Below are 25,806 nucleotides of genomic sequence, written 5' to 3'. Positions count from 1 at the left end.
TTGTGGCATGAGCTATGAGCTCTCGTTGCGCTTATGCGTTCATTCCCTCTTCTAGGGCACCCCTTCCTATTTCATCACCTTTCCCTTTCCCAATTCCCATCCCTTGTCCCATTCTCCCTCAGGTAAATGATGAAATAGGCTCATATGTATGGCGATGGCACAAATGTCCCAAATGGAGGATAACGTGCCTCTGGAGCCGGCCTTCTGATACCTGATACCTGATTCGTTTGATCCATCCGGATCTACGTCCAATGAAGCGACGACCAACTTTTCCGTTTCAGGTCTTAAGTTGGATTTCTTGACCCATCCGGGTCGCAGTGCTCAGCTTGGACACACTGACCAACTCCGATCTAGAGTTGGATTTTAGACCTTCTTTTGATCCATCCGGATCTACGTCCAATGAAGCGACGACCAACTTTTCCGTTTCAGGTCTTAAGTTGGATTTCTTGACCCGTCCGGGTCGCAGTGCTCAGCTTGGACACACTGACCAACTCCGATCTAGAGTTGGATTTTAGACCTTCGTTTGATCCATCCGGATCTACGTCCAATGAAGCGACGACCAACTTTTCCGTTTCAGGTCTTAAGTTGGATTTCTTGACCCATCCGGGTCTCAGTGCTCAGCTTGGACACACTGACCAACTCCGATCTAGAGTTGGATTTTAGACCTTCGTTTGATCCATCCGGATCTACGTCCAATGAAGCGACGACCAACTTTTCCGTTTCAGGTCTTAAGTTGGATTTCTTGACCCATCCGGGTCGCAGTGCTCAGCTTGGACACACTGACCAACTCCGATCTAGAGTTGGATTTTAGACCTTCGTTTGATCCATCCGGATCTACGTCCAATGAAGCGACGACCAACTTTTCCGTTTCAGGTCTTAAGTTGGATTTCTTGACCCATCCGGGTCGCAGTGCTCAGCTTGGACACACTGACCAACTCCGATCTAGAGTTGGATTTTAGACCTTCTTTTGATCCATCCGGATCTACGTCCAATGAAGCGACGACCAACTTTTCCGTTTCAGGTCTTAAGTTGGATTTCTTGACCCGTCCGGGTCGCAGTGCTCAGCTTGGACACACTGACCAACTCCGATCTAGAGTTGGATTTGAATAATTAGACTTTGTATACTTTTCGAACAACAATCGTGGCCGACATTTTTTTACTATAAATGACGCTGTTCATTTAATACAGATTTTTTTTTGTTTGACATAATTTAAGTCATTTCATAAGTTGAAGCACTTACATGTTCTGGGTTAGGCATTTCATTGAGAAATTCATCTTGCAACCAAGCCCATTAAAGCATCCAATTATCTAAACAATATTTCTTCGGCATTTCTCTAATACGGTTCAATGAAATTTATCTCAACATTATTTTTTTCAGGAATTTGCAATCGCAAAATCTACACTATATTATATTGAATCGTGAATACCTTAATATTTTTAATCAAGCGATTAGCCCATAAAAACTCGACAATTGGCTTCTTTAATGGTGTTGAGATAATTTCATATTCTGAATCTGCATGCCAAACTGAGCCGAAATCCAAATTTTCATCAATTTTGGGGCCCGGGAACCTATTTAAAAATCAATTTGAAATTTGTATGGGAGCGATTTGTCGAATCACCCCTTGTCGCATTTTGTACTGAGTGGAGCTGTCAAGCAGTTGCCCAGCTGTCAAAAGGTGATTTCAAAAAATCTCTTTGAATTTGATATTAGATATCAAAATAAAGTTCTAAAAATCTGGAAAAAATCATAGCGGCTTAGAAAAAGGTGCTCTTTTGTTTAAAAATAAAAAATCATTGAATTTTTCTTAATTTAAAAACCCAATTCCGAAAATGATTACATGAAATTTGACTGCATACCACAAATAAATTTAAAATAATTTAAAAAATCGTCAAATAAAAAAACACATTTTCTTTAATTTCAAGTCTTGAGTTGTACGGTCGCTTCTCATACCTTGCAGTAGATGTCAAAACAACATTAAATTTGATCGGAGGAATAGTAGTAGACGAATATTATTCAGAACAGAGGAACTCTGCAAAAATATTGCCCGTTGTGAAGATTTATAGATTCCGACGCAAAAAAATGATTAGACTCATTTTTAGCGTAGGTGCATTATAAATGTTTGTTTACAATACAAAACTATCACCAAATGTGTACCTAACAACACAGGGTAAAATATTTACCAGGACGTGGTCTGGTTTTATATCTGTGGGCCCACGCAACTAATTTACGTGCAGGATTCTAAACGGGTGGAATCACCGCAAAATCTCTCACCTTTTTTTTTGTCCTGGATCACAATAAAAATCAATAGGTATAGAAAATATAAAAAAACTACCTGTTCGAAGTCATAGATCTATGAAATAAAACGATAAACACAGATATCTCAATCTCCTTCAACTTCATTCACATCATTCGGAACATCTCTATTCTCAGATCTCTATTTATCACTTTATCTCTGTGTCCAAACATCGGCACTATGCGCGTAGTCGCACTCGTCTTGAAAACAATAAAATAAGACGCCTTCGCTCCCCGGTTGACTGAGGTTCGAAACTCACACCAAGGATCGCAAACGAAATCATCAACACAACGCTTCACAACCGACACCATTTTCCTGCTGCCGTCTCCGGAGGCATGCTCTTCAACTCGGGCACAAGGCAAACACCACTTCAACAATTCGCCCTTCACTGGAATTCCACACTTATTTTAATGAAACTTTCCACTTCATAACCTACCGTCATGCGCCATTGTAGGATTTCACTATCAAAAGTAAATAATAAACACCATTTCTTTTACCAATTTATAATTATATTTTTTATCACTTCTAAAACACTCCATTCACTACAACATCATTCTTGAAACTGAATCCTATTCAACTCGCTCAATCGTTCATGCCAATCCTCTTTCTCTTTCTTCCCTTTTCTCGTTCTACTTCATCACGGTCTCTTTCCTTCACTCCCGTCAATCAGCGCTCCAGCTGAGAGTAGCATTTCCAAGCTCGCTTTTAGGCTGTCACAAGCATTGAAGTGGGATTTCGGTATGCATGCAGTTTCCCAACGCACGCACTGATAGAAATTGTTGTGTGTCTTCCAAATTGTCATTCATTTAAATTTTATGATTATTCACGCCCTACTTATACAGGTACTAGGTACTAGTAGATGCTACTGCTACTATGAAGCCATCCCACCACCGCGCACCGTGTCCAAACCAAATTGCACCATATCGCGATGGAACCCGTTTCGCTCGGAGTCGTAATTTGTCGGCATTGGAGCAAGTTGTTACGATCTCCGGTCCCGCTACCTTACAGCTACGCTACACCCACATCACAGACAAACAGACGTAACACTCTGATGATTCCCATCGTACGTCAATTTAACGGTCTATTTAAAAATTTGATAGTTGGCCAACTGGCCATCCGCAGCGCTCGCATCGTTTTTGCTCGAATTTGACGTTTGCACACTACCGCCATCTAGTTGATGGTCGGCCAAACTCAGACATTTTAGCATTGGGCGAACATGTTGCCGTGACTATGATGTGAATCGAAAAATGTTCTAAGTGTTACGTCTGTTTGTCTGTGCCCACATGGTGCACGAAGTGTGATCAAAAATTTCCAATCAATCCACTTAGCGGTAGCAAGACTTATCTCGTCGTCACATAAATGATTTCTGCAGTTTCATGTTTGCTCACAATAATATTCGACACATTTTTAGTGGTAATGACTACCGCTGCTGATTGGTATACAAAACATTCTGGTTTCAATCCCTGGCCCGTCCTTTTATCCTACTTGGTGTCACTCTTTCTATTTTCTTGATAATATCTACGTATACGACTTTTATGTCCATTGCCATCGCAAGAGAAACAGATTGAAAATGACATTTTCCTGCTATACAACTTAAAAGAACATTATTATCAATATAACTATTATTTTACGCCTACAAATCGGCAGCTTGCGAACTGTACCACATAATTCCACAGTAATCTTAACACACTAGCTATGACCTTATTACTATTACCTACCAAACGACAACCCACAAACCAACCTGAACCTCTGCCAAAGAGCTACTTATTTCGTTAACACTCTGAAACAAACATGAAGTTGGGCAGACGCGTGGTATACGTGGTTCGATTCCCGTTGAACTGTGGAAGTGCTCATAGAGAAGCTGAACAGCAGGTTTTGTCCCATTTGCGACGTTACTCAAAGAGGAAAATTATAGAAACTGAGTTAACTGGTATGTTCGGATGCTGTCTTTTGTTAATTCATTCCACTCTCCCGAGAAATACAAACCTGATCGGAGTTGACCAACGCTTTAACATATTGATCCTGTCGGTCAACGAGGGCAGTTTGATTTGATAGTTGGCGAACAAAGTCAATCAACAAGCAACTCTAAGAAATGTAAACAGTAACAGTAAATGGTAAAGGTAGGGAATTTTTTGTAATTAAGATCCCATTGAGATCTTTTAACGTCTTCCCAGGAACTATTATCCCTACCGCAGCGTGTCACTGGCCGAACTGTTTGCAATCTTAAGGAAGATTGAGTAATTTTGGTCGTAGGCTGATAGGGAAGAGAGGGGGTGTTTTCTTCTGCAAACCTGAGCATCTGTTTTTCAGAAAGACCGTCTCACAATGTTACAAAAATAAAAGAAAATAAATTATTTACAAAGGAATAACACATCACGATACACAGAACCTTACAAATGTACAAAATAGGAACATCACAAATTGACGCAGCACAACACATTACATAAAGGTGCCCTGTTATCCAGATGGATAACTCCTTCCGATCACAGGATGACGAGGTTTCATTTATCGGTTTGGGTCCATCAGTCATCCTGGAATTGTATTTTAGTTGGCAGTTTGCCTTTTAGTTCACAGCATTTGATGCTGTGTTCATAGCTTGGTTTTGTCTAGGAAAACTAATCCTAATCGGGCATCCCGTTTTAGGGTTCGATACTTGAGCTCAACAACTTGAAGTCCGTGGCAGGGAAAGGTTTACATCTCTAGCACTTGACCGCTGCCCAAAATAGCCTGAAAGTTGGCAATCGAAATAGGATTGCACTTCATTGGCCTCTATCCTGCCAGAACCCTATAAATGTTAATTAATACTAGGGTAATATTTACAAGTTAAAATTCAACATGAAGCACAAGGAACGAACGAATATTGAACTTTAAACACATTAAACAATTATTCTGTCTTATTATTGTAACAAATTTTTATACCCGTAACAACAACCTGCTGATCGACGTCCGAGTGCCAGGGAAGGACTCTAAGCTTAACTGTACACTATGGTCCACCGAAAAGTAGGGTTTTGGTGTCCGACCCTGCGAGCCAGCCGTAAAAAGCATTGCACCGGAATAACACGACCCGAGACCAACGGCAACGAACGGTTAGAAAATTCAGCGCCCACGAACTGACGAACGAAAACGGTCGCCTCCAAGAACATACATACATAGGGAATAGCGCCACTTGGGCGGTGGCTTCTATTTCCGTCTGTTTTCCACTATAACTCAGTCAAATTTGAACCAATTGACACAATTTTTGGAATGCAGTGAGATAGGTATAGTATTTACCCGTGTACAACATTTCAAGTCAATTGGTTCAAAATTGACTGAGTTATAGTGGAAAACAGACGAATATAGAAGCCACCGCCCAAGTAGCGCGATACCCTACATTTATTTGTTCAACATCATTAAGACAATACATAATCAACAATAGTACGCCACAATGGGGCACGTTCGGTGTAGTACTAGATTTGTAGTAATGAGCTGAATTTTAGTATGGTGAGAAGGTTAGTTCTCCGTTCCTGCAATAAAATGGTGCAAAAAGCGTGGGTATTATGATTCCTTGCCTAATTTGATGCTGTTTGAGCAAAACTTTGGATAACTATGTTGTTTATGTTGCAAGAAATGGAGAAAACAACAACACTGTTGCCCAAAGTTTTGCTCAAACTGCATCAAATTAGGCAAGGAATCATAATACCCACGCTTTTTGCACTGACCTTCTCACCATACTAAAATTCAGCTCATTACTACAAATCTAGTACTTCACCGATCTGTCCTATACTCGGCTTGTGGCTGCCGCTCTCCATCCTCGGTCGCGCCCAATGCTCGCCAAGTCACGCTCCACCTGGTCCGCCCATCGTGCTCTCTGCGCTCTATGCCTTCTTGTGCCAACAGAATCAGTAGCAAACACTAGCTTTGCAGGGTTGTTATCCGGCATTCTTGCAACATGACCTGCCCACCGTATCCTTCCGGCTTTGGCCACCTTCTGGATGCTGGGTTCGCCGTAAAGTGCAGCAAGCTCGTAGTTTATCCTTTTCCGCCACACACCGCCGAAGATCATCCTTCCTTAGCACGCGTCGCTCGACGAATACTTCGAGTGCTTGCAGGTCCTCCTCAAGCATGGTCCATGTCTCGTGCCCGTAGAGGACCACCGGTCTTATTAGCGTTTTGTACATGGTGCTTTTGGTGCGGGGGTGAATCTTTTACGATCGCAGTTTCTTCTGGAGCCCATCTTCCGCTGATGATGCGCCTTCGAATTTCACGACACACGTTGTTGTCAGCCGTCAGTAAGCATCCGAGGTAGACGAATTCCTCCACCACCTTTGCTGCTTCGCGATTTAGGCGGGTGTACAGCTCTGCCACCGTTCCAAATGTTCTGGTGATAATGTCCATGTCGTCCGCAAAGCACATAAATTGTCCGGATTTTGTGAAAATCGTTCCCCGGCTGTTGAGGCCGGCTCGTCGCATCACCCTTCCAGAGCGATGTTAAGAGTAGGCATGAGAGTCCATCACCTTGTCGAAGTCCCCGGCGAGATTCGAATGAACTGGATAGTTCACTCGAAACCGTTACGCAGTTTTGCACACCGTCCATCGTTGCTTTAATCAGTCTAGTCAGCTTCCAAGGAAAGCCGTTTTCGTCCATGATTCTCCATAGCTCTGCGCGGTCGATACTGTCGTATGCCGCCTTGAAGTCGATGAACAGGTGATTCGTTGAGACCTGGTATTGACGGTTTTTCTGGAGGATTTGCCGTACGGTAAAGATCTGGTCCGTTGTCGACCGGCCGTCGATGAAGCCGGCTTGATAACTTCCCACGAACTCATTCGTTTTAGGTGACAGACGACGGAAGATGATCTGGGATAGCACTTTGTAGGCAGTATTCAAAATAGTGATCGCCCTGAAGTTCTCACATTCCAAATGGTCGCCTTTCTTGTGAATGGGGCAGATTACCCCTTCATTCCACTCCTCCGGTAGCTGTTCGATTTCCCAGTTCCTGACTATCAGCCGATGCAGACAGGTGGCCAACTTTTCTGGGCCCATCTTGATGAGTTCAGCTGCGATACCATCCTTACCAGCTGCTTTGTTGGTTTTGAGCTGGTGAATGGCATCCTTAAATTCCCTCAGCGTGGGAGTTGGTTCATTTCCGTCCTCCGCTGCACTGGCGTCGTCGTTTCCTCCGTTGCCGTGGGCTCCCGTGCCTACGTTCTCCACGCCGTTCGGGTGCTGATCGAAGTGCTGCTTCCACCTTTCAATCACCTCACGTCCGTCCGTCAAGAGGCCTCCGTCTTTATCTCTGCATATTTCGGCTCGCGGCACGAAGCCATTAGGGGATGCAATGAGCTTCTGATAGAACTACCGTGATTTTTGGGAACGGCACAGCAGTTCCATTTCTTCACACTCCGCTTCTTCCAGGCGGCGCTTTTTCTCCCGAAAGAGGCGGGTCTGCTGTTTTCGCTTTTATTTGTAACGTTCCACGTTCTGTCGAGTCCCTTGCTGCAGCATTACCGCCCTCGCTGCGTTCTTCTCCTTCAAAACCGTTCTGCACTCTTCGTCGAGCCATTCGTTCTGTCGATTCCGTTCCACGTACCCAATGGTGCTCTCGGCTGTGTCGTTGATGGCTGCTTTCACTGTACTCCAGCAGTCCTCTAGAGGGGCCTCATCGAGCTCGCCCTCGTCTGGCAACGCGGCCTTGAGATTCTGCGCGTATGCTGAGGCGACATCTGGTTGTTTCAGTCGCTCTAGGTTGTACCGTGGCGGTCGCCGGTACCGTACATTGTTGATGACGGAGAGTTTTGGGCGCAGTTTGACCATCACCAGATAGTGGTCGGAGTCGATGTTGGCGCCACGATAGGTCCTAACGTCGACAATGTCGGAGAAGTGCCGTCCGTCAATCAGAACGTGGTCGATTTGAGATTCCGTCTGCTGTGGAGATCTCCAGGTGTAACGATACGGGAGGCTGTGTTGGAAAAAGATGCTACGTATGGCCATATTTTTGGAGGCGGCGAAATCAATGAGTAGTAGGTCGTTTTCGTACGTCTGCTGGTGGGCGCTGAACTTACCAATCGTCGGTCTGAATTCCTCCTCCTGGCCTACCTGAGCGTTCAAATCACCTATGATGATCTTGACGTCGTGGCTTGAGCAGCGATCGTACTCGTGTTCGAGCTGCGCGTCAAATGCGTCCTTGTCATCATCAGTACTTCCGGAGTGTGGGCTGTGCACGTTTATTATGCTGAAGTTGAAGAATCGGCCCTTGATCCTCAACCTGCACATTCTTTCGTCGATCGGCCACCAACCGATCACGCGCCTCTGCATATCACCCATCACGATGAAAGCTGTTCTGCCGTTCTACGCCCAATTGTCCCATGTTATATGGGAATCCCATATAACATGGGACAATTATGCGTAGAACGGCAGTGTTCCCAGCTCGCGTGTGTTGCCGCAGCTCTGGTAGATGGTATGGTTACCTCTAAACGTTCACACCATGGATTCTGTCCAACACACCTCCTGCAGCGCTACGATGCCGAACCCGCGGTCCTTCAGTAGATCGGCAAGTATGCGGGTGCTCCCAATGAAGTAGAGAGCGGCAGTTCCACGTACCGAGTTTCCAATCGCAAGTCCTTTTTGTTCGCTGGGGTCGTTGCCGTTGGTCTCGGTTCGTATTATTCTGTTGCTGATTTTCCGTTACAATGGTTTTTCACGGCTGTCTCGTAGGGCCTGACACCAGTCCCCTACTTTCCGGAGGACCATAGTGCATTGTTGAGCTTAGAGTCCTTCCCTGGCACTCGGACGTAGATCAGCCGCCCCTAAAATGGGGATCAGACGCTGTTGTGACCCGCTCCTCCTGGAGTACAGACGCTCAGGTTTGCTGAAGCAAAAACCCCCACCCCCTTCCCTGTCAGCCTACGACCAAAGTTCCCACCGGGATTGGTTACCCGATCTTCCCTAAGGTTGCTCATAGTTTCCGCCCGGTACCACGAGGAGGTAGGGATAGGTGTTGCTGGGCAGATGCTAGTGGATCACAATGGGACCTGAATTGCGCATCTTGTCCAGCCTTTACCGTGCCTACCCGCCTCCAAGAACTTCGAACTTAAAAATGGTTCCTCGATTTCAGCGCCCCTTTAATGGTACATTTCCATTGATGAATTCCTGGAGGAAACTCTGAAGGAACCGCTTGAGCAATTCCTGAAGGAACTACTGCAGCAACTTCTGAAAGAATCCATGGAAGAACTAAAGAAATCCTTGCTGAAATATCTGAAATAATTCTAGGAATATTGATGAAGTCTCTAAACATATTTCCGAAAGTATTGCTGAAAAAAAAAAATCAGAACGAATTAAAAAACCTTAAGAAAATTTCAAATGAATTCCTGAAAAAAAATCTAAAAAAAAACAGGAATACTTTAAAAATCCTCAGATGTTTTTTTTTTTTGTGAAAACCTTTTGAGAAATTTTTGGAAAAAAATCCTGGAGAAATCCCCAATTAAAAATACTCAACATTTTTTAACGAATTCCTGGAGAAATCCATAAAGAAATTCCTGCATGTGCGCTTGAACGTTCCTGTTCTGCAGGAACCTTGTCTTTCAGCCCTTTTCATGAAAATCCTTATAAGAAGCTCTGAAAGAATCTTTAGAAAATTTTATGAAGGAATCCTTGTAGGATTTTCTAAGACTTTCTGAAGAAATCCTTGAAGCAATTTCTGAAAGAGAAATGGCTGGAAGGAATATCTGAAGGGATGTGAAGAAATCTTGGGAATTTCCGTAATAATCTTTTGTACAATTTCTAAAGCAATCCTTGGAGAGAATTCTTTAGAAAGCATCTGAGAAAATTTTGAAGGAGTTGTGAGTTTCTGATTCTTATTGTTTTCGTGAATCATTTTCTAAAAAAGATGCATTGAGTTATTTTCGAGAAAGTTCATGGAAGGATTTCTATATAAATACTTTGAAAAAATTTCAGGAGGAATCTCTATGGAATAAAAAAACGGAAGAAATTTGTAGAAGAATTTCTGGAACAATCTATGCAAGATATTTTGAAAGGAATTGTCAAAGTATTTTCTAAAACAATCCATCAATCATTTTTGGAAGCTATCCGTGAAAGGCTTTCTTAATGATTCCCTGATAAAAAAAAGGTCATAGAGATACAACAGAATCTATTGTTACAACACGCTGAAATGAATGGTATTTACTATTAATTCAATTGTTTAAAACGATAGAGTAACAACACACCCTATGGTTTTCCACCATAGCATATATTGTAAATGTCATTTTCACAATAGAAAATGGGGGTTGTTATGTATCTTTACCATAAAAAAATCCTAAAATTCTGGAGCAAATTCAAGTCAACTACCATTCAATGTATGGTGTTTTAATAAGTGAAATCTCTAGTACCATTGATTTTATTGTGCACGTATTGTAGTTCCAATACAGCATTTTCAGCAGGAAAATACGTACACATTATAATTTATTGTTGAACAGACAAATTTATCATTATTCAATGGTCGTTTATGGTGATTTTATTGGAATTTTTTATCAGGGTTTCTTGGAAAAAAAAATTCTGGAAGACATTCTAAAGTCTAAATCTGTCTGAATGTTTTTAGGATTTCCTGCGTGAGCATGAGCATGAGCATAGATGACCGCACAATTCGTAGTTGCTAGTCCGTGATTGACCAGAGCAATCGAAATTGCACAAGGTACCAATGAATAGGGATTGGGACTAGCTTACTAATATTCTCAATGTGCACAGTTCGAGAACTCCCAAGTAATGTCAATAACGGCGCTGGCCACGTACTTACGGTCATCGAGGAGGGAAGGGATTATTAGCAAGACAACCGTTTGTAAAAAATACCGGAAATCTCAGTGTCTCCACGATTGTTTTGGGAAGGAGTTTTTGTTAGAAGGGTAGGGTACATTGTCAGGTCTAGGAGTCATTTATGGTAGATGATGTGATCTGATAATGGATCAACAAATACTAACTTTCGCGCAAAACTGACCACTTTTCTATATAAAAACTTGTATAATAAAAGAAATCCTGTCGCGCGTCTCCACCCAATTGGGGAGCAGAAGCTTTTAGCCCATTCCACACAGGAATGAACTGACCGCGACAAACGACAAACCAATGATCCAAACCATACGCATTCACAACAAGAAACAACAGTTTTCGTTTTCGCGCGAGACAGTCTGTTTTTTGGATTTCCTGGGTGAATTTATAAAGAATTTATAAAGAAAAAAAGGAAAGAAGTCCCTGAAAGGGTTTCTTTAAGAATCCCTGGGAGATTTTTTCAGGAACTCGTGAAGGATTTTATAAATAAATCTTAGGAAAGGTTTCGGCAAGGGTTTATCAAAGAATTATCAACAAATCTGTGGAAGTTTTATCAAAGTAATCTTTGGAGAAATTTATAAAAAAATATCAAGAGGAAAATTTGAATATATTTCTGAAGAAATTATAAGTCGAATTTTATTTATTTATTTGTTTTTAAATAATTCCTCGAAACCCCTAGGGCAGTTTCTATTGGAATTCTTGCAGAAAATTTCCGAATGGATCTCACATTTTTTTAAAGAGTGTCTGGATGAATTTATAAAGAAATCTCAGGAAGATTTCCTGACAGAAATTCAGATTTTCAAAAAAAAAACCTTGTTTTCCAAAGAAAACTCCGGATGAAGTTTTGGAATAAATCCTTGGAATTCCTGATAGTTTGAGAGAATGCTTAAAGCAACTTCCGAAGGGTAAAAGTCTCGAAAAAATAGGGTAAGTCTCTTAAGGATTTTCTAAGGAAATCCCTGGAGGAATTACTGCAGAATCTCATTCACCACTTTCTTACACAACTCTTTGTGAAACTTCTGAAAAAATCTCTGGTAGAATTTCTGGAGAAATCCTTGGAAGAATTTTTAAAGCAACCCCAGTACAAATATTGAAGGAACTTTTGAAACAATTTCTGAAGAACTCTGGAATAGTTTCTGAAGGCATCTTTGAATGTTTTATTAAATAAATCCCTAGAGAAACTTGTGAATAAATCTCTAAAGAAATTTCTGAAGAAATCTCTGAACGAATTTGTGAAATAATCTCTGAAAGAGTTTTTGCTCAAATTTTTGGATATTTTTTTTTTTTTGAAAAAAATGGAGGATTACAGAAGTAAATCTTGCAAGATCCTTTAAAAGAATTCTTGGTGGAATTTGTTGATTACTAGGAATTTCTAAACAAATCCCTGAAGATTCCGAATGAATCCATGGAAGATTTTTTGAAAGAATCCGTGAGGGATTTTTTGGACGAACTCGGACAAGTTTCCAAAAGATTTTTTTGCAAGGTTTTTAAAAAAACCTGTAGAACTTTTTGGCGGAATTTCCAAAAGTTTCTCTAAATTTTCTGAACAAATATCAAGAGGAATTTTTGAAGTAATTTCTGGGCGAAATTCTCAAACAATCTTTGGAATGATTTGTGAAAAATCATGGAGGAATTGATGAAGCAATTCATGCCAGATTTCATAAAAGAATTGTTTGTGACACTTCTGGAGGAATACATGGAATTTTTTTTTTAATAATCTGTAACATGATGATTTGATTTGGGAAGTATTTTTCGGAGACCGTCGTAATAAAGTTGAATATGTGGGTTAACATACTTTTATTTAAGGTGAATATACAACGAAGCCACACCTCGAACTTTCAAGAGCACAAATCTGAGGAATCCAAAGACGGATTGGGCTGAAAAGTTGATCGATTGGTGACCAGCTGGTGGTGACCAATCGATCAACTTTTCAGCTCAAACCAACCCTCGGTTCTTCAGATTTGTGCTTTTGAAAATTCGAAGTGTGGCTTCGTTATATATTCACCTTAACACCGCAGAATTGCAACAAAAGGCGACCTAGCAGATAGCGGTACAAACCTACATTATTCGTACAGAAATATCGTTCGGGAAATATTGCACAACCAGTAAGCGCGCTGTATCAAGTGCTTGTCACGAATCTCTAAATTTTCGAAGGAACCCCTTGCAAAATTTCTAAAGCAATTTGTTAAGGAAAATTTGTGAAGTAATTCGTAAGAAGTTCCAGGGTAAATAAATCCTCGGAGACATTTTCAATGGAATCCCTGAAAAAAATTCTTAACTTTTTGAATATGTTGGTACATTTATGCAAATAACGTTGAGTCTGCCATTCTACGCATAATTGTCCCACGTATAGAACATGTACGCCCACGTATTGAAAAGTACCAATGTTTTAATAACTTGTGAAGCACTAATATATTGTTGATAAACGTTCAAATTTTCATTCAATTCAGTTCACTGGTTTCTGAGATACAGTGTATCAAACAATTGTCCGTACAGCAATTTTTTGGTCAAAATAATTTTCCATTTAAATGATTATAACTTTTTTATACGTCAATCAAAAACGCTGAAATTTTGACCAAATATAACCCATATATTAGAACTCTATTGGTAAAATTTTGAGCGAGATTTAATAAGTTTTCTGAAAGTTATAGAACTTTTAGTAAAACTTATAAAATTTTTGAATACTGTTTTAAAACATTATATCTCAATATGTACTTGATGAAAATTTTTCAATATTTTTCGTGTCACAGCTTCCATATGCTGCTTCGTTTAAGGTTTTATATTCACTACAAAAAATATGAAAAATCTGCATATGTTCAGCGTGTCATTTGGAAATTTATCATATTTGATAAACGTTCAAATTTTCATTCAATTCAGTTCACTGGTTTCTGAGATACATATGACAGTTAAAAAATAAGCTGTCTTTAAAATAGTGTTTTACGAAAACTGTTATAACTTCGCGAAAGATCAGCCAATCGAGCCCAAATTTGTACCAATGATGCACATATAATAGGTCAACAAACAGTCAAAATTTTAGATTTTTTGATGCACTCTATGAAAAGTTACAGCATGTTGAACTTTTTTGGCTGGACCTTCTTAGTCTTCTTCTGGAGACACGTTTTCGAAATCATCACATAACCTTTCAGCACACCTTGGCGTACAAGAAAAGCAAAAGGAAAATATTATTTCTTCCTGCTCTGTTGCTTCAACGATGGAGGTGGCGATCTCCTTTCCCCGCTTTCACACGATACAACTTAGTTTCACGGGAAACCCATGTTCTGTACTGTAATATGCCACGCCACGTTTGCTAAAAATTTTGCAGCTGTTACTATTTATTTCGTTTTATTCCTTTTTTTATTCGTCCTTGCCAGTTTGGAGCGCCCAAATGGCAACTCAACAGCGAATGTTGTTGAGAGCTAAAGTGGAACAACAGTCAGAGAGAATTAAAAAATCAACATCATTAAAATTTATATGTCATTCTAGTAAAAGTTAGCATATGATTTTGACTGATTTTTATTAATTTCTCAAATTTCTATATAAAATCTCGTTTTTAAGAATCCTTCCAATAAATTTGTTATGTAACAAATTTGTGTGCCAATCATTCCTAGATTGTTGAAGATAATGTATCATATCTATATGTTCATATTTTCATATCTGGTATTGTCTCTCTTCCCCCATTGACAGCTCCGCCGCAGTTCACCGTGGCACCGGAAAGCGTCACCACCAAAACCGGAAGCCGCGTAACGCTCGAGTGTGAAGCGGACGGAAACCCACTGCCACACATCTGGTGGAAGCGCAACGGGCAACCGCTGAGCGAGACGAACCGGATCTACCTGAGCGACGACGATATCGAGCTCACCATCGAACACGTCAAGGAGTCCGATGCAGGTGAGTTTTACCACTTGGCTTGGCGGAAAGGTATAGCCAGTCAGAGAGCGAGCGGGGGGAATTTACCGGGAAGTGTTTTTCTTTTTGCTAGTTTCTCGTGTTGCATTTTACTTCTCCTGTTGCTTTCAGAAGCAAGAGCTAGGAAAGAAAGCAGAGCAATTCACTCACTGATGGCTGTTTGATGATGGCGTGAGGTGGGTGTCAGATAAGAACTTGTTAATTTAGGGAAAAGTCGTGTTTGCTTGGCACATGGGAAGCGAAAAGTGTCTAGCAATTAGTTACAACGTGTTATTAGATCATTTTAATTTATGAAGTGTTAATTGTAAAAAGTGAATAAAAAACAACGGAGAAATACATAATGAGCATTCAAGAAACTACTTGCTTTCAGTCCTGAGCAAGCATGGTGATGCAGAGTCACCAACTCTGTGGCATTTGACCTGGTCAAATTTCTGTCATTTTTTTTTTGTAAGGCTCCGCCAGGAGCTTTTGGGCCTACCTTTCGTTTCCGCTCCTGCATAGAGTGTGGCTAACCTACATCCACTTCCGCTCCATAATTTCTGCCGCTATCGGCTTTTGATGATATCGACGATGAACTCCACGTTGGGGATCCAATTGTGAGGCACAAATTATATACCGGGCCCATATAGCCGAGGCGGTAAACGCACGGGTATTCAGCATGACCATGCTGAGGGTGACGGGTTCGATTCCCGGTCGGTCCAGGATCTTTTCGTAAAGGAAATTTCCTTGACTTCCTTGGGCTTAGAGTATCTTCGTGCCTGCCACACGATATACGCATGCAAAATGGTCATTGGCAGAGGAAGCTCTCAGTTAATAACTGTGGAAGTGCTCATAGAACACTGTCCCAGGAGGACGTTCCGCTAAGAAGAGAGAGAGAGAGAGAGAGAGAGAGAGAGAGAGAGAGAGAGAGAGGCATCTATTGATGAAGACCTACAGCCGTTGAGTGTTCTCCACTGATACACAACAGGTTTCACTGGCGTACAGCAACACAGATTTCACGCTCGAATTGTAAATTCGGGTCTATGGTGCATCGACTTATTTAACTGTTTTTCAATTCTCAAAATCAACACTCGCCTTTCGTGATCTGTGCACCATGATCGCATGGTGCCACTATCAGCCTCCATTTTGCTACCAAGATATCAGAAGCTTTCAACATTCTCTACGTTGGGCCCAGCTACCGTGAAACTGGAAGGGTTGACTGTGTTTGCATCCAACGATCTTACTTTGCATATCAGAACGCCACGCCGTTGAACTAGGAGAGTAACGGCATCAGCCAGCTCGAAGTCATTTAGGTGCTTTATGGGCTGCCACAGCAAACGCACATACCAGGATCTCATCGATTACGATGAGGAACAGTAGCGGTAATAGTATACACCCTTGCCTTACTACAACAACGACCCGGATTGGATCGGACAAAACACCGTTGTGCAATACTCTCTAGGTAACCGCTAAGTATTTAAATAAGTCGTACAGCAGACATTATTAGGCAGTTGAACTGCTTGATGCCCTACATAAGCAGTTTCAATGCATAGCTGCCTTGAATTAGCATAACCTGTGCTGCTTAAAAGCATTCGGCTGTTAGTTAGCATTGATACTGCTTGAGTTTTTTTCGTTTGGGAGCATTCAGAATGCTTTTCAACTGCTCTTCAATCGCTAAGAGCAAAGAGTATGAAAGATATGTTATGTGTTTGACAGAGCATGTTGTCTCTCTCTCACAGGGATTATGTCCCTGTTGTCAAATTTGTAATCTGAATTGCTTATTCGTTTTTCCCTGACTCACCCAATAGTTCAGCACCAAACATTGCTGCAAAAATTATCAAAAACTATCAAAAAATTACCATTTCTCATTTCGTTGGAAAATATTTGCAGAACCAGGTGATGCTTTTGCGGGTCATATTATCATTCGAAAGAGAGATCATATGCTGCAGATCAAAGAGGGAACGAAGATGCTTTATATAATGGAATATCTCTTTGAAATCATGTTTTAGGTGTTGGAGCTGAAGCTGGCTTCCAGTCAATCTTTATATTTGGAATAAAATCAGCGCACGCCATCGGAAATATTGCCCAAATATTGTCGTGATTGAGGCGGTCCATGACAATATGGTCCACACATTGTCGGGGCCCGTGGCGTACTGGCTACACGTTCACTTCATAAGTGAGTGGTTTGGTCATGGGTTCGATCTTAGCTCATAACGGACCCCCAATCGGACTGGAAAAGGAACAAGAGCCACACATCAACATCCTCGTGCTCATCATTCTACCATGGACAGGGTAGAAAAGTGACAGCAGTGCAAAAAGCAACCAGTTCGATATAGTAGAATTCATAGAATTTATTAAGGACGAACGGGCACAAATTTCCCAAATGGAGGAGAGTGCCGACCTACTGGTACCTGAAGGACGAACGGGACGATCGAGGAAATATGATGCTACTTAGATGGTAATCTCGGGTTCTACTTCATATTTTGTAACAAAAACTTATCATTGTGTATGCTCACTTCCAATGCATATGCTGATTGCTCAGCATCTTCAGAGCGATAGAAATCGATATTACCATATTCAAAATCACGAGGCAAATTGTTAGAAAGAGAGGGAAAATAGTGAAAATAACACGACGTTCCGTATCACCTTAAGGCGCTGTACAAAGTGTAAGTGCAGCCGCTAATTGGAATCGCTCACATAGTGCCCTAGTGGACAAGAAGAGCTGTAAATTAGGTTAAGTGATTGAAGAATAAAAAAAAATATGGTCCACACATGACGGTCCGGCATGGAATCCTGCTTGCTGCCGTCGGAGTGTTGCGTAAATCACTACCTGTATCCGGTTAAGGATCACTTTTTTTATTCTGAACCAGTTAACCTAATTTATAGCTCATTTGTCCACTAGGGCACTACGTGAGCGATTCCAGTTGACAGTTGCACTTACACTTTTGTGCAACGCCTAAATGTATTCTATTATTCTACTATATCGAACTTGTTGATTTTTGTGCTGCTATCACTTTCTACCCTATCATGGTAGAATGATGAGCACGATGATGTTGATGTGTGGCTGTTGTTACTTTTCCAGGCCGATTGGGGGTCGTTCATGATCAGTTACCGTTTGCCGATATCCAAATTTCCGGGTCCGCATGAGCCTCAGGCTCAGAAAAGGGTCAGGTTTCAGCCGCTCTCGGGGGGAAGAGCAACTGACGAAAAATAGAAGGTGCCAGAGCTGGGATCGAAACCATGACCATCCACTTATGAATCGAACGTGTGACCACTGCGCCACGGGTCTCGGCTAAGGATCACTTTGCATAGAACTTTGAGAACGATGCACAGTACCATGCTGCCCGCCAATTATTGCAGATTCTATAACATTTACCCGAAAACCATTTACCCGAAAGACATTTACCCGAAAACCATTTACCCGAATGTAACATATACCCGAATGCCAAATACCCGAATGCGACATTTACCCGAACGCGACATTTACCCGAATGCAACACTTACCCGAATGCGACATTTACCCGAATGCGACATTTACCCGAATAGTTTATTACTATGCACAAATTATGATTTTGTGAATAAAGTTCACTTATTTTGTTCTATTTAAAAAGTGCATGTATTATTTTGTATTGTGGATCAGAAAAGCATTTTGATATTCCTCAAGAACCCATTTTATCAAATTTTCCCTGAAATGATCCGCGATATGAATTCACAGGGCATATGCTTGAATAAAACTCATAACTGCAGCTTACATTTGTTATGTTAACGCTGTTAGCGTTCACTCTAGATATTTACCCTTCTTTGATTCATATGCTGTTCTTTTGATAAGCAAAGAACAGTTTATGATTTAAAAAAGGGGAAATCTCTGTTTGTAGGCCAAGGTGTCATTAGTTCGAAACGATTAGAAACAGCCCTCGGAAAATCAAAATATCATTAGAAAATAATATTTGACAGAAAAGTTTGCAGATTGTTCACCAAACAGAACATCCAATTATTAGAAGAAGGAAAAAATCTTAGATGTAGACTTGGAATCCATCACTCAATCATGTAATAGTGTAATTTAAAAGAACATCATATAATCGAAACAAGGACAAAACTTATATGCATCCCAACTAACAATAATGGTAGCTGAATAACAGCTTATTCAATCAAAATTACAAAAATTAAGCTTATGATTGACTTATTCTTCTATTGTACAGCAACAATGTTTGTTGTGCAGTTAGTAGTTCGAACGCCTACAAAATATGCAGCAGTGCAACTCGAAAGAACAGCCTTTAAAGAGAAGAAGGGAAAATCTCCGAAGGATAGGTAATAGTTTGGCCACCAAACAACACAGTGATACTATGTCTGTTAAAGAAACTCTACCCCCTTACCCCGAATGCCATCATAACCTCGAATAGGATATTATTCCAAAAGTCATTTCCCCGAATGGGTCATCACCCCGATAGATATGTATAATAGTTCCCTAAAGGATATAGATAGAAAGATGGATTCACGGGTCTCCTATGGAGTTAGTGGTTCGTCCGCAACAAACTAAATAACATTTCAACTCCAACTCGCAAAAGTAGCCTCTTATGGAAAGAATGAATACATTATATGGAGAAATTACCAGTTTAGCCAGTACCAGCCGACCAACTCATCAACAGTTTACGGGTGAACAATGTAAATTCGAAAGAACAGCCTATTTTAAAAAGAAGGCAAATCTTAGAAGAAGTGGATAATACTTGCGGTATGGCTGCCAGTTTGTGATCGTGTATATAAGTAGCTAATTTTGCATTTTTTGGACGACCTCCTGATTGATTCGGATTGGCGTTCGGGCTAATTGGATGGAGCCGTAAAAGAACAGAATATCAACAAAAATCCTTTGATTAAAATAGCATTGTGACAGTTAGTTAGTCCTGTACCAGAGTGCTTGATGATCACTCAGTCTGATGATTATTAGGTCTAACCAAAGCCTGCTATATAATACCGGGCCATAACATATTTATTATTGACAAATCATATGGGGATCAAGTACACATTTTTTTATTTTTCGGGTAAATGTCGCATTCGGGTAAATGTCGCATTCGGGTATTTGTCGCATTCGGGTATTTGTCGCATTCGGGTAAATGACGTTCGGGTAAATGTCATTCGGGTAATTGTCTTTCGGGTAAATGGTTTTCGGGTAAATGTTATAGAACCATTATTGCATACAGTCAGATCACCCTTTTTTCAGTGCTGTCATGATAAAATCGAAGATGGTTACTGAAGGTTTCCAAATGTCAGCACTTCCTATATTGGTAAACCCCCATACGAACGACTTTAGTGTTAATCATTATAAAGATTTTTTTCCGCAGCAACTTCTTCATGAATTTTGATTTCACGAAATTCTTCTGTAATTATCATAGAATTCCTTTAATGAGTTTAGCAGGAATTTTTCTAAAGATTCGTTTAAGCACGCTTTTAGAATGTAGTTCTTAAAATATTTTTCTATGATTACCTTCAGGGACACTGGTATAATTTCTAAATTCAGGATTTCTCAGAATGGTTTCAGCAAAAGTTCCCACGGAAACTACATAGATTCCTTTCAAATTATACAAAAGATTAAACTTGATTGTAACTAGTCCACGGATTCCTTCAGAAATTTGTTCAGTAATTCCCCCTGCAATTCTTTTAGGAATAAATGAGGAAATTCCTCTGAGAATTGCTTGTTCGTGCATGTAATTGTTCTAAATATTTCACGTTTTTGTCGGATTTTTAACATTTTTTTACAGAGATTTGGAGATTCTTTCAGAGACTCTTTCAGAAATTCCTCTACAAATTTCCTTTAGAATTTATGATTTTCTTTCCAGGAACTTTTTTAAGAATGATTCCATACAGTCATGGATATTTTCAGGCATTTAATTAAAAATTCCTCAAAGGATTACTTGAATTTATTTTTAGGAATTTTTCATTAGTTTTCCTGGTGATGCTTCAGAAATTTCTTCTCAGATTCTCTCAACAATTTTTGCACAAATTACTTTACAAACTATTCCTGTGCATTTGTCTATGATTTTTTTAAGAAGTCTTTGTACCTGCAAAGGCTTCTCCTGTTGTTCCAAGTATTCTTTCAAAGATTTCTAAAAAAATATAGTACTTTGTTCAGAAGTTCTCTAAGAAATTCCTCCAGGATTATTTTTGCAGAAATTCTTTCTAAAATTTTCGTTTCAAAAGTTTTTCTTCAGGGAAAATCTCTTCAGAAATTGTACGAGAAATTCTTCTACTTCTATGAATTTATGTTCCGAAATCTCTCTAGTCAATGTTCAAGTATTTAACAGGAGTTTAATTAACCTTTCACGATCGTGAAACTGCACAACGCTCGCGCTCCATACGACGAGCGAGGATTTGTGGTCCGCACGTCCTGGCGGGTTAAGAAGAGATCCCTTGCGTCAATAATATAGGGAATTTCCATCAGAGATTCTGTCAAGAATTCTTCCAGTATTTTTGTGCAAAAAGAACTTCTAGGAAAATCACTGGAGGTATATCTTGATTAATTCTTACATGAATCTATGAGAGAATCCTAGGAGATATTTTTGACGGAGCCACAGAAGCAATTCCAGAAAAAAAAACAAATTTCCACAATTTGTAGGAACTTATTATTATTATTATTATTATTATTTATTTTTAATTAAAAATTTAGAAAGAGGGAAAAGCCCCCTTGAGCGATTAATTTGTAGGAACTTCTGCAGGAATTTCTTATGAAATTTTTGAGCTCTAAGAAGAATTTCCGAAGAAATCATTTTAGACGGTTTTTCAAAAACTCCAAGATAGAACTCTTCTACCGAAATTCCTGAAGAAATCTCCTTAATTCCGAAGATATATTTCTGTTGAATTCTTGACAGAATATCAGAAGGGAACCGAGCAGAAATTTTTAAAAGAATCTTCTTCTTTCAGTCCTGGGCACCCACGGTGGTGCAGAGGGCCGAATTGAAAGATTTCCATTCTGGGCGTTTGCCAGCCTTCGCCTTGACCTGTGGCCAGGTCAAATTTCTGTCGACTTGCTTGATTTCGTTGTTGTGGCTGCGCCGCCATGAGCCTCTGAGTCTGCCTCTGCTGCGATGTCCTGCTGGGTTCCAGTCTAACGCTTGTTTGCAGATTTCGTTTCCGCCCCTGTGTAGACTGTGGCCGACCTACCTCCACTTTCGCTCCCGAATTTCTGTCGCTATCGGCTTTTGATGACATCGACGATGAAGCTCCACTTTGGAGATCCAATTTTGAGGCCACCATGCACGAATTATAACCACAGGCATCTATTGATGAAGACCTGCAGCCGTTGAGTGTTCTCCACTGATACACACCAGGTTTCACTGGCGTATAGCGCTGTTTGCAGTTCAGGAATTTCTCGGCGTATCTTGATGCATGGGAAATTCCTTGCCAGAATCGCCCAAGAAACCGTTTTTCTTCCATCGCAGTACGCAGTTGCGAAGAAATAACAATTCAAATGGCCGTCACCGTAGAAAGTTTCTGCCAGGAATCGTTCAAGAAGTTTCTTGAGCGATTCCTTTTGAACTCGAAACTGCGCTTATAGCAGCACAGATTTCACGTTCGAGTTGACAATTCGGATTTTGGTGCGACGACTAATCTGGTTGTTTTTCCATACATTTTATAAACTCGCAAAAGCAGCCCTCGCCTTCTTGATCCATGCACCTATGTCGGCTATCAAGATATTGGAAGCTTTCAACATTCGCCACTGCTTGCCGAGCTAACGTAAAACTGGAAGGGTTAACCGTGTTTACATCCAACGATTTGGTCGTATTGACGTTGATGGTAAGACCTGCCGCTGAGGAGCGATTGGCAAGATCATCGAGCTTACTCTGCATATCAGAGCGCCATTGAGCTAGGAGAGCAACGGCATCGGCCAGTTCGAAATCATTTAGGTGCTCCATAGTTATGGGCTACCACAGCAATCCACGATTTGGTTCACGATCAATCGCACCTACCAGGATCTCGTCAATTACGATGAGGAACAGTAGCGGTGATAGGATACATCCTTGCCTCACTCCAGCAACGACCCGGATGGGATCGGACAAAACACCGTTGTGTAGTACTCTGCACGAAAATGCCCTGTACTGCGCTTCAATGAGGCCGATGATTTTCTCAGGGACACCCTTGCGCCTGAGGTCTTTCCACATGTTTCCGTGGTTAAGACGGTCGAAAGCTTTTTCGTAATCAATGAACACCAGGTAGAGAGACTCTTGGAATTCATTGATTTGCTCCAAAATGATACGGAGCGTGACAATATGATCCACACAGGATCGTCCGGCACGGAATCTTGCTTGCTGCCGTCGGAGATTTGCGTCAATCTTCTCCTGTATCCGGTTAAGGATCACTTTGAAGAGGACTTTGAAAACGATACACAGTAACGTGATGCCCCGCCAATTATCACATACAGTCAGGTTACCCTTTTCGGGTGCCTTTACTAAGTCGCCTTGCATTCAGTCGGCCGGAAATGTCGAGATTTCTCATATGTTGCAGAATAATTGATGCAGTAGTTGTGCGGATGCTACGGGGTCAGCTTTGAGCATCTCAGCTGATATGCGATCGACCCCTGGGGCTCTGTTCGATTTCATCCGTATCCGTAGCTGTTTCTATCTCCTGCACTACTGATGGAGCTTCGGTGTTGACACGGGTAAGGCGTCGAACCCTTGGCGGATCATGCTGAAGTGTTGATGGCGTGTGCGGTACTTGAAAAAGGTTTCTAAAGTGCTCGAACCAGCGTTTCAACTGGTCAACCGGGTCGGTCAGTAACTGTCCAGACGTGTCTTTAACGAGCATCGTAGCATTCATCTTGGTCCCACTAAGGCGACGTGAGACATCGTAGAGAAGACGGATGTCGCCTGTGTTTGCGGCTTTCTCGCCTTCGTCGGTTAGGGAGTCCGCCCACGCTCTCTTGTCCCGTCTACATGAGCGTTTCACTTCCTTCTCGAGAGCCGAATAGCACTGACGGGCTACGGCTTTGGCTCCTCGTGTTTTCGCTCGCTCTGTCGCGGTATTGGCGTTCCTTCGCTCCTATATCTTCCTCCAGGTATCATCTGTGATCCACTGCTTTCTTCGGGTGCGTAGCTCACCCAAATTATTCTCGCCGGTGGCGATGAAGGCGTTCTTGATGGCGCTCCGTTGATCTTCTACTCTTCCACCTTCTGGAATATTCGCAGCACGGTTCTCAAGCTCCTCGACGAAGGACCTTTTCACCGCAGCGTCTTCCAGTCGACGTGTGTTGATCCTGGCAATGCGCAGTCGGATCTCGCCGATTAGGAGATGATGGTCGGACGCAATGTCGGCGCTACAGTTGTATTGCACATCAAGAAGGCTCTGTCTCCATTTTCGGCTGATGCAGATGTGGTCGATTTGATTTTCCGTGACGCCATCACGGGAAACCCATGTCACTTTGTGCACTGGTCGATGAGGAAAGAGCGATCCCCCAATCACCATTTCATTGTTGCCGCAAAACTCTGCAAACAGCTCTCCGTTTTCGCTCATTTCTCCGAGACCATGGCGTCCCATGACGTGCTCATAGTACCAGTGTTGGTAAAAACTCAAATTCTCAAATCTCATGGTTGAGTTGTTTCACGCGCGATTCTTGACTCGCCAAACTCACCGCCGAAAAAATCATGCATGAGTTGACTCATGATTTCACTCATTTCTTTATTTCTTGGTGTTCTTAATGTTTACATCGAAGTTTTTAGGATTGTATGATAGAACAAAAGCAAATCTAGCGTACAACAACATTGAATGCCGTTCAAATTGATTTGGATTCATTTTACAAGCGAACGAGATTTCGGCGCTTGACTCGTGAGTACGAGATTTTGCATGAAATTCTCGCGCGTGAGAAAACGATTCAGAATCGCGGGCGAGTTTGCTCACGCGGGAGCGGTTCATGAGTGTGCTTTGAGTGTGAGTTTACCAACACTGCATAGTACAAGTTGTCGGAACCAACCTTCGCGTTGAAGTCGCCCATGAGGACTTTGATATCACCTTTTGGGATCTTGTCCACGACAGCATTCAGTTGACTGTAAAAGTTTTCTTCGTCTTGCATTTCGGCACCATCGGTTGGCGCGTAACATTGGATCATGGTGAGGTTTCGAACCCGTGTTCTGAATCTGGCTACAATTATCCTCTCATTAATAGGCTCCCACTTCATGAACGCAACGTGGACGTGAGCGCTGAGCAGGAAACCAACTCCACGGTGTTCATCTCGTTGGCTAGAGTATAGCAGAATTTGAACCGATGTCAATCTGTGCTCCCTAAAGTTCGGCCAACAGACTTCGCACAGTCCTAGGATCTTAAGCTTCATACGGCATACCTTATTGGCTAGTTGTGCCAGTTTACCCTGCTGGGCTCGGTTAAGGGCGGACGGGACGGTCGGGGAAATATCTGCCATTGCTCTGTTGCTACTAAGATGGTAATCTCAGATTCTACTTCATATTTTGCAACAAAAACCTATCACTGTGTATGCTCACTTGCAGTGCATATGCTGATTGTTTTTCATCATTTTCAATGCGATAGAACTCGAGATTACCATCTTCAAAATCGCGAGGCAAATTGTTAGAAAGAGAGGCAAGATAGGAAAAATAACACGGCGTCCCGTTTCACCTTAATACATTATAAGTTCCAATTCCGTTGTTACCTTGTTTCTCGCTCAAGGTCGTTGCCGTTAAATCAGCTCAAAATCTTTTATTTTCGGTTTCTGTAACGGTTTTTGGGTTTCGGTAATAGTAGGATTTTAGCCTATCCACCGTGGTGGGGCTGCCACCTTAGGTATAGATTCCGGTGGAGGAGTATTTCATACTCAGCCGCTGGATGCCAGAACAGATGCTG

General features: G+C 41.5%; 1 protein-coding gene across 2 annotated transcripts in view; it reads left to right on the top strand.

Annotated features, from left to right (window-relative positions):
• Positions 1–25,806, top strand: part of LOC109399373 (peroxidasin) — a 559,373-nt gene that overhangs the window by 468,948 nt on the left and 64,619 nt on the right. For both annotated transcript variants that reach the window (XM_062853163.1, XM_062853162.1), the window contains one exon: positions 14,770–14,973. In XM_062853163.1, the coding sequence (XP_062709147.1) occupies positions 14,770–14,973 (204 nt within the window). The remainder of the gene's footprint in view (positions 1–14,769; positions 14,974–25,806) is intronic.

This window comes from Aedes albopictus, chromosome 2 (genome assembly GCF_035046485.1).
Source record: "Aedes albopictus strain Foshan chromosome 2, AalbF5, whole genome shotgun sequence".
Taxonomy (NCBI): domain Eukaryota; kingdom Metazoa; phylum Arthropoda; class Insecta; order Diptera; family Culicidae; genus Aedes; species Aedes albopictus.
This window is presented reverse-complemented; position numbering and strand designations above follow the sequence as displayed.